Source organism: Trachinotus anak, unplaced genomic scaffold, assembly GCF_046630095.1.
Source record: "Trachinotus anak isolate AG129_WGS33_773 ecotype Australia unplaced genomic scaffold, CSIRO_AGI_Tana_v1 ptg000021l, whole genome shotgun sequence".
NCBI classification, from domain to species: Eukaryota; Metazoa; Chordata; class Actinopteri; order Carangiformes; family Carangidae; genus Trachinotus; species Trachinotus anak.
In genome coordinates, this window is record NW_027273872.1 from 13658104 (window position 1) to 13670361 (window position 12258).

Here is a 12258-nt window from a genome sequence, read left to right on the forward strand (position 1 = left end):
AACACACACACACACACACACACACACACACACACACACACACACACACACACACACTGACCTGCTGCAGACACACATGATTTAACCCCACACTCATTAGTTAAACTCTCATCAAAGTTCAGGCTGTAGTGAAGTTATTCGTCCCCTGGGAGGCGCTGCAGACTCACACACACACACACACACACACACACACACACACACACTCCTGCTGATGTCACATCTGTTCACTACACTAAAAGTCACATGACAAACAGACTTTAAGGTTAAAACATAAACATTTCACACTTTTTATTCAAACCAACATCAGCTGATATTCAACAACATATATTATCAGTTTATCATCAGTCTTCAGTTTGTTTCACTCAGACAAAGAGCCAGAAAACTGCTGCCACCTGATCAGAGGTCAGAGGGTCAGAGGTCAGGGGGAACTCTCTCAAGGTCATTGGAGAGTTGGGTCACATGATCATGTTTTAAATAACAGTTTAAAGAAAACAGTTTGTTTTTAACCATAACGCTTCATGTGTCTGGTCACATGACACAAGTTAGTTTTGCTGCCAGGGCAACATGTTTGGTTCATGTTACACCCCTCCCCCACCCCCACCGGCTCTCTGCTCAGTCCAGATACAGTGTAACTGACCCACAAAGATCACAGCTGTTAGCATCTGAACATCAGCTGAGTGCTACAGCAGACAGGAAGCTGACCTCAGATCAGACCAGGACCAGACTCTGAAAACCACATTAAGCTGTTTCATTCAGTTATTGCTCATGTTGAAATCGTGACCATCATCTTCATCTTCTCTGTCTATATCTCTGATTGGTTATTGTTTCAATCAGTCTGATCAGTGGACTGTAAGTCACTGATAAATGACTTTCATAGCTTAGACTCAGACTCAGCTGTTTTACTCTGACATTGGTTCTTTAGACTCTGTACGGGTCCTCGTCAGTACGGGTCCTCGTCAGTATGGGTCCTGGTCAGTACAGGTCCTGACCCTACCCTCACAGGTGTTTTGACCTGCATTACCTGATTGAACCTTCTCCTCTGGACAGTTCAGACCTTGATGATCTAAGTTAAAGACGATGAACTCACCTGTGACTTTATGACTTTATGATTTTCATTCATTGATCAATGATATTTGTCCTTAATCAGATAGGTAATTTATTTGTATTGACATATGTTTCTACCTGAACGTTCTGACTGTTCACAGCTGCAGTCCATCGTCTCACCTTCACGTCTTCTTCCTCTTCTATTACAAGTTAAGTGTCCTCGTTAGTTCACTCACCTTTAACCTGAGCCAAACACCTGTGAGGGTTGGCAGATCACCTGAACCAAGTGGTTTGAGTTCCCTAAACTGAACCAGACTGAAGATGAAGAATCTGAAAACCTCTGAACATTTCCAGACTTCACCAAACTGGACTGATGTACAACAACAGAACCAACAGAACCAACAAGCTGCAGATCAGGATCATTTCAGGTGCGGTCTGGTCCTGGTCTAATGAGTTCAAATCTTTCTGTGATCAATAAAGTTTATCTTGTCAAACAAACCAACAAACATAAAGCAGAGTCACATCAGTGTGTGTGTGTGTGTGTGTGTGTGTGTGTGTGTTTAAGTGTCTTCGTCATCGCTGTGGTGCGCCTTCTCCTCGCTAACACCGCTCTCATCGATATTCTCCAGAGAGTCGGCTCGCTGCAGCGTCAGCTCCGAAACACTGATGCAGGGCAGCGTGTTCTGCTCCGGAAACATCCAAGGCTTCAGGTTCGGGTTGTGCTTCCTCTTCCAGTCTGGGTACTTCACGGATGCCTTGTAGATCTTCCTCATCGCCTGAGAGGACAGAGACACAGAGAGACAGATAGAGAGAGACACAGAGAGACAGATACAGAGAGAGAGACACAGAGAGACAGATAGAGAGAGAGAGACACAGAGAGACAGATAGAGAGAGAGAGAGAGATACAGAGAGACAGATAGAGAGAGAGACAGAGAGACAGATCTTTACATCTGTTGACACCAGAACCTCTTTGACATCAGAAAGTAATGATTTTACCTTTGGAGCCACAAACTGAGAGACTCTGTTCACCACCCACTTTGGTAGAGACCCTGCAGACAGAGACAGACAGAGACAGAGACAGGACGTTACAGTAGAGGGCGAGCTCTGTCTTTGTGATGACCCATTTGAGTCTGAGACCTTGTGAGGACATTTTCTGAAAGAGAGAACATCTTCTGTGGACACTTTAAAGGCAGGATGGGACATTACAGTGTTCAGTACCAGCTACACACACACAAACACACACACACAAAGGAATACTGGGTTAACTGGTTATTTACCAGCTGACTGACTGGTGAAGATGAGGGTGTGTGTGCTGCATTTAAAGACTGTTGTAAAGGTCAGAGCTGTCTCCTGTGGTTACTCTCACCTCTGGGGTCCACCTGGGTCAGGTAGTAGAGGGTGGAACAGTTGGCTCCATTGGACTGGATCAGGTAGCCGGTGAGCAGGGACACGGCTCGGACATAGTCCTTCTTAGGAGGATGTTGCTGTTCAGACAAACATAAAAACGGTCCAGGTTAGTTTTAACTCATTGTTTTCAGACACACCTGCTGAACAGGAACCTCACAGTCCAGACAGGTGAGGTTCTCTACATTTTTACCCAGATTCAGGTTTGTCATTTTTCACATCAAATAAGAGTAAATCCAGGGACACAGGTGAGTTCAGGTAAGGTTCAAAGCTCTCTGGGTGCTCTCTGTTGGTTCTGGTTCAATTTCCTCGGTCTCTGTTGGTTCTCATTCCATTGGCTGTGGTTATGTTGGTTCTGGCTCCCAAACAGGTTTTCATCAGCATTTATTGATTTTATTTTGGTAAGTAGGAGGAAGTGTGTGTCCTCCATCTGTGTTTGAATGACCCGAGTCAGAGATCTACAGATCTTCACCGTCCAACACAGAATATTTTTCATATCAGCAGGACAGAATATAGAGATGATAAAATTCATCTTAAAGGGCCATATAGTATTAAGGTAGATGTCCATGTGTTTTGCTTATAAAGCAGGTCTAGGTTCTAATACTGTGAAAGTATCAAAGTGCTCTGTTCACAGAGAAATGCACACAGCCTGTATTCAGAAACTGAGCCTTAAAATGAGCCGTCAGGACTTCTGTAACTTTGTGATGTCACAACAAAGCAGACTCAGAGCCTCTTTTCTGATTGGCTGACCGACCTGCTGTTACTAGAGCTCCAGAGAGAAGCCCGAGTAAGGAGATGTAAACCTACACTGAGATGTTTTTTGGTTCTTAAAACCACAAATATATCTTCTTATGGATATCAATTCTTCAAATAAAACACTGGAGAAGTTAAAATAAAACTGTAGAGAGAAACACTGACCGGGTGTTTGACAGAGTAGTTGATGATCAGGTAGTCGTTGCCCAGAGGAAGCCAAGATCTCATCGTCACAAAGTCTCTGTTCTTCAGAGGGCTCGGACATTTCCCTTCAAACACACACACACACACACACAAACATTAACACAGTGGTATGAAGGATTGAACACATGAGAGCTGCAAAGGGAAACTGCACTGACAGGAGTAATATCCAACGTCTGCATTAACAGTCAGTCTGCCGATGTCATATGTGTCGATCATGTTGGTGTCCCACTTCCTCCGGTAGCTGGTGTCATGGAGGACGTCGTACAGCGTCTCTGCAGTCACATCTTTACACACTATCCTCATCTGGGACACAAACAGAGAGAGGATATCAGTTATTACTGAGTAGACTAAAATCTAACAGTCACAGAGCTGATGAGGCTTGAATACGACAGCTCAGAGTCAGAGACTTACATAACATTTATGTGATATCAAAGTATAAAAGCAAAAGTGTCAGTTAAACACATATTTAAATCACATGGTATATTTGTTGTGATATCATGGGGGTCATAGAGGGGAGATACATTCTGCTGCAGCAAGGACTACAACCCATCATGGCCTTCAGCAAAAGACTACAAACCCATAGTCAGCAGAGCAGTCAGGACGATGGATGCTGCTCAGCTGAGGAGGGAGACCGAGGTTAATTTGGTCTTTTGGCTCAACAGAATCAAGAGACTGAATAAACTTTAACACAACTGTCTTCATTTCCTGCAGCCAAGAGAAAAACTCCTACCTGTTCTGCTGTTGTTTAAGTTCATACAACAGTTTGAGTTTATTTGAATAGTGCATTGTAGGTGGACTGTGCTCAGGTTAGGTTCATAGTATATGTTTGTTAGTAACGACAGGTGAAAGGTGTAGGACCAACGAGGCAACTGCTGCAGAGACATCACAGCTTCATGTTATTATCATCTCTCAGATCATCGTTGTTCATTCCTAGATTGTGTCTTCAGTTCCTCTGAACAGGATAATATATAAGATCATATAACAACACATCACATCACACAGTCACCTTTAACCAAACATGCAGCAGTGAGATAAAGACTGTCAGTGTGTGGATTTAAGGTCTGAGCAGACATTAAATCAGTTGGATGGTTTTGCAGACTCACTGAGGGAAACAGACTCTTCAGCAGAGACTCAGAGTTATAAATGTCTGAGTGTAGGATGTGTTGTGTAACATGTGAAGCTCAAAGAGGAGCAGAGACACAGTGAGCTCCGATGGTTCAGAGCCTCTGCTGTGTTTAGAGAATCACTGCTTCAGTTTACAGCTCTGCATTTCCCTGATGATGTCCTGTGTTGCTCTGGTTACTTTACAGTTTAGCTGGTTGTGTTGAGTATGTGAGTAGTTGATGACTTCATGATGACCATGAGTCCCTGCTCCAATAAAACAACATGTACAAAATCAACACAACATTGAGAAACAATTATATTAACCAAAGACCTGCATCTTCCACCAGTGTTCTCCTGACATCTCCTGCTCAGTAGTCCCTCATTAAGTCACACCCATTATTATGGATAAACCCTAACCCTGATCAGAAGGAGGCACTTCAGCAGCCAGTCAGGACAGCAGAGCTTCACTTTCCCTGCTCAGATCGTACCAGGTGTTCTGGGATTTCAGCCTCAGGTGAGCAGAGAACCAGCAGCCTCTCTGACAGGAGCCTGAACCTGCTGACCACTGACCTCTGACAACTCGAGTCTTTCTTCCTGTTTAATTTTCCTGTGATGTGGGGCGTCGTCTCAGATACCGCTCTGGACTTCTGTTCATCTCTCCACGCTCCACAGTCTCCTTTTAGGTCCTCTGTTTTTTCTCTACCTGCATCCTTTAAATACAACATCTGGAAATCTACTATCAGTTTTTATTTTTTGCAGATTACACTCATCTGTCTGTTCCCACCTGTCTGTCCATCATCATCATCATCATCATTTCAACATATTAAACACCATACACAACCATCACATTCAGACCAGTCGGCTTCATCAAATCACACCTGCTGGAGTTTAGAAGTAAATCCCAATTATTTAATTACTTAATATATTTTCACAACTTGTGTTAATAAATCCCTCTTTACCAACAGTTATTATGTTTTATATTGAAGATACACAGTGACAGATGATTGTATGGTCTCAGCTGTCACTGTATGAATCTTCCTCTTCTGTCAACAACAGCAGCTTCATCACTGATTCACCGATGAGGTTAGGAGCTGGACGTTTGACAGTCTGCTGCAGACGTTAGACAGTGAATCACCGTCTCATCCATCTGATCCATGACGACCTTGTCAGACTGTCAGTAAATGTAAAAGCTGTAGCTGCTGATCTGGCAGCTGTTTGACCTCGGCGTAGACTACTCTACAGTCCTGCTGTCTTCAATTTAAAGATAGAGTCTAGACAAGGTATTTCCTCATTGTCTGACCCGTCTTCATACCTGTTCACCTCAGAGACAATTTACACTGTTTCCTGTTTATGTCTGAATCTCAGTCTTCTGTTCTTCACAGAGACGCTCCTGTTGTGTGTGTCTGGACATGTTCACGCCAGATTTACACCTCTGCTGCTTGTTTGTGAGAGATTTCTATCAGGCAGGTTTAGGTCCGAGTTCAGTGGACGTCATGTGAGACGGCAGGACGTCACTTTTTTCCACGGCTGTAATCGTACTGGAGCTCCAGTCATCAGATATTGTAAAACGCTCCATGTAACTCAATCAGCACGGCTCTGCTGCAGCCTTAATCATTCATAAAGTCCTGGGCTTCACGTCTTTGTGTGTCCGTCACTCACCATCAGTCTCTACCTGTTAACCTCAGTCTGTCTCCTTCAGGGTCAGTCTGTCTGTGTTTTAACAGCTGGAGTCAAAAAAGGTTCAGGAAAGGTGTTTAAAATGAAGTGGCTCCAATTTATTCACTTTGGAGAGAGAACGATGTTTTTACCTATGTCCACAGTGTCTGAGGGGACGTGGTCCACCTGAGGACAGGTCGTACTCAGACTGAAGGTCCAGGAGAGTCATCTTCCTCTGTAACAGACACTCAGCAGTTTACAGTCAGCAGATTTCAAACACTTCATGTTGTGTTGTCACTGACAGCTCTACAGTCATGTGACTGTAATTTATCCATACCATGTGACACATGGCAGGGTTGGACTGTTAGCAGAAAGCACAGTACATGTTGGACTCAGACGATGGCCCATAAGAGAGAAAATCTGTCAGACAACAGGAATCACAGCTGCGATGATGATGATGATTCTGACCTTCAACAGTCTGACAGGGGGAGAGTCTGTGACTGAGACCAGATCCACTCACCAGGGTCTGACTGTGTTTCCTGTCACTTCCACCAGAGACCACACTCTTCTTCTTGGGTTAATGAGATCACTGTCAAAGTATTCCCTGACCTCAAAAAGTTCACAGATGATGTCAACAGTATCACATGTGTGATATGGGTCATGGGTCCCTTGGGGTCAGGGCCCCTGGGTTAATATGTTTTTTTGGATCAATCAAAGGACTACAAAGAACAAAAACGATCGTGAACAGACACAAATCGATCACAAAGAAACTCAAAACATTTTGTGTCACTTTCAGTCTGAGCTCTGACACAAGTCTCAACCTCCTGAGCTGAAACAAAAAACAACACTGAAGGATCAAAAACTGCAGGTCCTCAAACAAACACTAGAGTCTGGCTCCAAAAGTGAGTCAGTCCCCACAGACTCCCATGTTACTCTGACATTAATTCAGACCCTTTTCTCCACAGAGACTCTCAGTGCAGTTCATCAGTGAAGCTTCAGTGCAGAAGGAGACCTTGGTGTAAGGACTAAGTTCCACATATATTTAAAGAGTGAGGGAGATCAGGTAAAGAAGTGAACTGAAAGTCATAGTCAGAGCTAGTTAGACATGTTAGGGTGTTAGAGGTGTTATGAGAGGAGGTGCTCTCTGAAGAGATGAGTCCTCAGCAGATTCTTGAAGATAGAGAGGGACGCCCCTGCTCTGATAGACTGGAGGAGCTGGTTCCACCATCACAGAACCACAGACCAGAACAGGTGCTATCAGGGGGTGTTCACAACTGCAGTGTTGCTAACTCAGCTCATTGACTCTAGAGTTAGAGACTTGTTTTCAAACACACTGGGTATGAACCTGGTCCAGGTCTGACCCATGTCTGGATGCTGACCGGGGGCTCAGTGCTACACCTCTTGCTACAGACAGTCTACCGAGCGGCTCTGGTTTCCCTGACTTCTCAGGAACTGCAGGGAGGAGGAGGAGCGCTTCAATACGCTGAGCATCGCCTCCATTACAGCAAATAAACTACTTTGATTACATGTATCATTATCACTGAAGGAGGCACACGAATAACTAAACATAGGACACAGCGAGCAGAGAGGGCAACAACAGATGACGTCATGGTTATAAAACCAGGCTTTGAAATGGCCGCTGGTGAACATGTCGTCTCAATGGACCACGTTTCAGTCACTGTTTCAAACTTGTTCTGTTGTCATGACTACAGAAACAGGAAAACATGTCAATCAAAACAGCTTCATGCAGCTGAATTAAAATACTGTATGTGAGACACAGAGAGGAGGGGACGGCTCCGCAGTTTCTCCCTCAGTCTGTAGCTTCTTCACTCTGCACCTGTCCACATTTGAGACCGTCATCATCCTCTTCCTCCTGGCTTCAGCCTCATGTGTCATCAGCTCCAAAGAGGACTTTAATTATTCATGCGTGAGGAGAAGCGCCTCGCTGCTCCAGAAAGACTGTCTGAATTATTAAAACATCATCATTATCGTCATCATCAGCAGCTCTGTCTGTGTGTCAGTGTCTGTGTGTCAGTGTGTGTGTGTGTGTGTGTGTGTGGCTGTACAGTGGTACAGTAGCATACACACTGTCTCCACAGTGACTTCCTGTGGTCAGCCTCAGGTCAGCAGATTCTCTCCTGTGCACATTAAACAGGTGGAGACAGTTCTGAGGTCAGACTCCTCCCTCACTCTTCTTCTTCTGTGGTTATTTGACGTCTTGATAAATTCTCTGTCAACTTCGTGTCATGAATTCATCAGTCAAGCAGAGTCCAGTTTAAACTGTTTTCGCTCACTGATAAATCATTTTGACTCTTTGATGTCAACTAAATCCAACACTTCCTGTAGATATATTTCACAATAAAAGACTTCCTGTGGCATCAGCCCTCCCGTTCCTGGCCAGTGTTTACAGTAGGAGGTTCGTTCTCTGTTGTTCACACTTGAACCTGTGGTGAAATGTGACTGAGTGAATTAACAACGTTTAATTTCGAGGTACTTGTGCTTCAATTTCTGAGGGAGAATCGAACGTCTACACTGCTGTGTCAACGGCAGTTTACAGATAAATCACTTGTGTATGATTGACTCGTCCTTCTGTACATGTGTTAGCCTCAGCTACTTCACCTGCAACATACAGACATATAAAACCCAACTTCTCCCACAACTCCTTCTCAAACATTTTCATGATCACAACATCACATCATCTCATAGCTGCAGCTGTGTCTGACCTGTGGTCAAACAGCTGTTTATCTCCACATCCAGCTGTTACACATCAGCATGATGACTCATGTGTTGTGGTGTTTGTATCACCTGATCAGTCTCAGTCCAGTTTCCTGCTCTTTTTCAGCTCAGTGTTTGGTCTCCACCAGCTGCTCTGACTGAGTGTGTCTGCTGCTCAGCAGGTGGAGGAGAGAGGTTGTTCACAGCTGAGACTGAACCAGGTGTGAAATTTACTGCAAATCCAAAACCAGGATGTGAAAGAGGTTCAGGTCCACAGAGGCCACAACTACCAGAGACACAGAGATGTTTGGTTTGATACGATCTTAATAAAAACACACTGAAGTGTGTTTGCAGATGTCTGCATGATTCACAGCCTGTCATGTTATATCTCTCAGCCTATCAGGCACTGTAAAGGTAAAGGTCCATCTCTGTTCCACCACAGCTCAGGTGTTAGCCATTTGCTCAGGGACATTAATGGCAGTTCAGACTAACTCAGTTTGAACCACTCACAGTGCTAACAAATACAAGGTTTTCACCCTGGTTTAAATTTGCTCCTCTTTAGGTTCAGTCACCAGTAACTTCCACTGTCACATGGATGTAGTAGAACTGGACTCAGGTACATCACACCTCCAATATCAGTAACAGAAAATAAACCACAACTGATAAATCCATATTAAATATTAAAGTCCTCCTACAACCAAAGGTGGCGGTGGACTTTTCTTTCATCATGTTCAGTTTTTCGGGAGAATGATTATTTTTAGTTTTGTCCGCAGGTGTTCAGGCTGCCACTGTCACCTGAGAGGTGAGCTGGCCGCTGGTCATTAGCTCATTGCTTTGCCACAGGGTAATGACTGAAGGTGACAGGTGAGCATCTCCTCTGTCACCTGACTGTCACATAAAAACAGATACAGTGAGGTGAATGTGTCCTCCTCCGTCTTCAGTGGAACTGATGTCCACACCTACAGTTACATACAGCGTCCAGACTGGAAACACTCCAGTGAGGTAACAGCAGCTCTGGACTGAACTGCACCTCCTCAGGTTTCCAGCCGTTACCTTTTCTTTTCCGCTCTGAATTTTTCAGCGCGCTGACGCTAAGTGGCGGTTTGCTTTTCCTCTGCAGGAGCCGCCGAGCTGTTTACAACCTCTGATCAGCTGTTACAGGTGACACGTGTCTGAGTCGAAAGGCATCAACACACCTGCCACACCTGTGCTACAGTACTGAGCTGTGTCCCTTAACGTCTGTCAGCTGTCAGATGGAGAATTCATCCCAGTTAGAGTAGCTGTTGTCATGGTGACAAGCATCACAGTGTAAACAACAGTAAACCTTAACAAAATGCAGGGACGTTCTCTCAATGAACCTATTACATTAACGATGTTCAGGTATTAACGATGTTCAGGTATTAATGATGTGTAACAATGATAGTACAACACTCAAACAGATTAACATTCTGTCTGCTGGCTTGTTGAACACTGATTAATCCACTAATTGTTGCAGCTCTTTATGAGCTGTATAATGAAATACTGGTTCCACTTCATCTGCACCTGCTCAGTGTAGATTTACACATCAATAACTTCAAACAGGCTGAACCAGTCTTTACACAGAGGTCAGTGTTACTGAATATTTACACAGACTGGAGGAACTGAACCAACTGTTCAGACTGAAGAGGACAGTGGTGACGTGGATCACGTAGCCTACCTGACTCATCTGACAAATCATCGAAATGCTCTGATAATAATGTAAATCACATCACATGATTTAATAGTTTTTTTTTTTATTTATTTTTTTTATTTCAGAGACGCCAACAATCATGTCAGAGTCACTGAAATCACATTGATTGGCTGATTGGATAACTGCATGAATAAGCAGGTGTACAGGTGTTCCTAACAAAGTGCTCACTGAGTGTATAACTGACTATAACTGATATAACTATAAATAAAAATCAATATCATGTTATAAAAAATAAGTTTCCACGTTATTATGACGTGCAAACTCATCACTTCATAACAATATAATATTTGTATTTATATTGTTAGAACATGAAAAACATTTTTTAACGTCGCACTGATTATCAATAAGTTTCCATCACCAGTGACTGGAAACATTAGTTTACACATCAATGAGAAGTCGCAGAAAAAGAAGCGCACTCAGACTTGAACCCTGTGGAGCTCCACTGATGTTAATAAGATTTAACTAAGTATTATTTGTCACTGCAGATAACAATTTTATTTAGCATCATAACATCCCTGTACACAGTTATGTGGACCTATATGATTAATGATGGTCACTAGTTTTATCATATCTGTTTTCAGTTGCATTCATCAGGTGAGCCTGGATGTGGCTGTTCTCATCATGTTTGTATTTTCTGATCCTCACCTTCAGCTTCTGGACGGTCCTGCTCTCCTCCTCCCGGCACCACACCGTCACCCCTCCCTTGTTGTAGCGGCTCGTCCATCCGTCGGTGCTCAGACACTGGTCTTTGAACGAGGAGAAGTCCGAGTCGTCCGGGATCTGGACCGGCATCTCAGGTGTTTCACAATAAACCAGAGATAAATAAAAAGTCTGATCGAACTGGAAGAGAGAGTTGTGCTTCACATCAGCGCCCCCCCCATCTTCCCCCTCCCTCTGCAGAACCGGACCACAGCTGCTGGTTCAGCTGATGAAGACACTGAATCCGGAGTCTTCACGACCCTGAGGAGGAATAAAGAGTGAAGGTGAGAGAGGACTCCTCTGTCTGTCTCATGCGGATCTCTGCTTCCTCCCACTGACTCTGAGAGCTGCACAGATGGGACAAAAAGTAAAGAGCTCTCACTCTGCCTCTGCCTTCAGGAACCAGAAAATCATCAGACCAGCAGAGTCCCTGAAGGATTTTTCTCCTGGATCATGCAGATTATTCACACTGTGTCTGAGCAGAGAGAAGCTGTGACAGCTGAGGGTCACACACACTGACACACAAACACACAAACACACTGCAGACAATAATAACAATATGATAGTCGAGAAACATCACTACTAAACAAACACACAAGTTCACTGTGGTCAGAGTCAGCAGAGCTCATCTGTTGCCAGTCAGGAAGACAAATGATTACTTTCATAATAACATCACTGAACTCACTACAGAGCAGTAAGATTTTCACAATAAAATGTTTGCTTCTCTCTAACAGTTGTGTCTTTATTCACAGACGTGTCAGGATGAGTCACATGTTCGTATCTGTGGGTCAAAGGTCACACAACATTTAATGTCCTTGACATGTCTTTGGTTTTGGTAACAGAGTGAAGTTATGCTCACAACAAACCATCTCTGGTCTCATGTTGCATTAGAGGGGATGCTGCCTTCAGGTGCTGCTGTAAATGTGACCATCCCAGGGTGATGAGAGTAA

At 43.9% G+C, this 12258-nt stretch overlaps 1 protein-coding gene across 1 annotated transcript; it reads right to left on the reverse strand.

Moving 5' to 3' along the window:
* Positions 1-256: 256 nt before the first annotated feature.
* On the reverse strand, positions 257-11661 carry stard15 (StAR-related lipid transfer (START) domain containing 15). Its single transcript, XM_071458117.1, has 6 exons — positions 11255-11661; positions 3561-3708; positions 3367-3470; positions 2411-2528; positions 2041-2093; positions 257-1820 (listed from the first exon to the last, which is right to left on the reverse strand). Exons 1-6 carry the CDS (start codon positions 11399-11401, stop codon positions 1605-1607), a joined length of 786 nt encoding a protein of 261 aa, XP_071314218.1. The 5' UTR covers positions 11402-11661; the 3' UTR covers positions 257-1604.
* Positions 11662-12258: the final 597 nt, after the last annotated feature.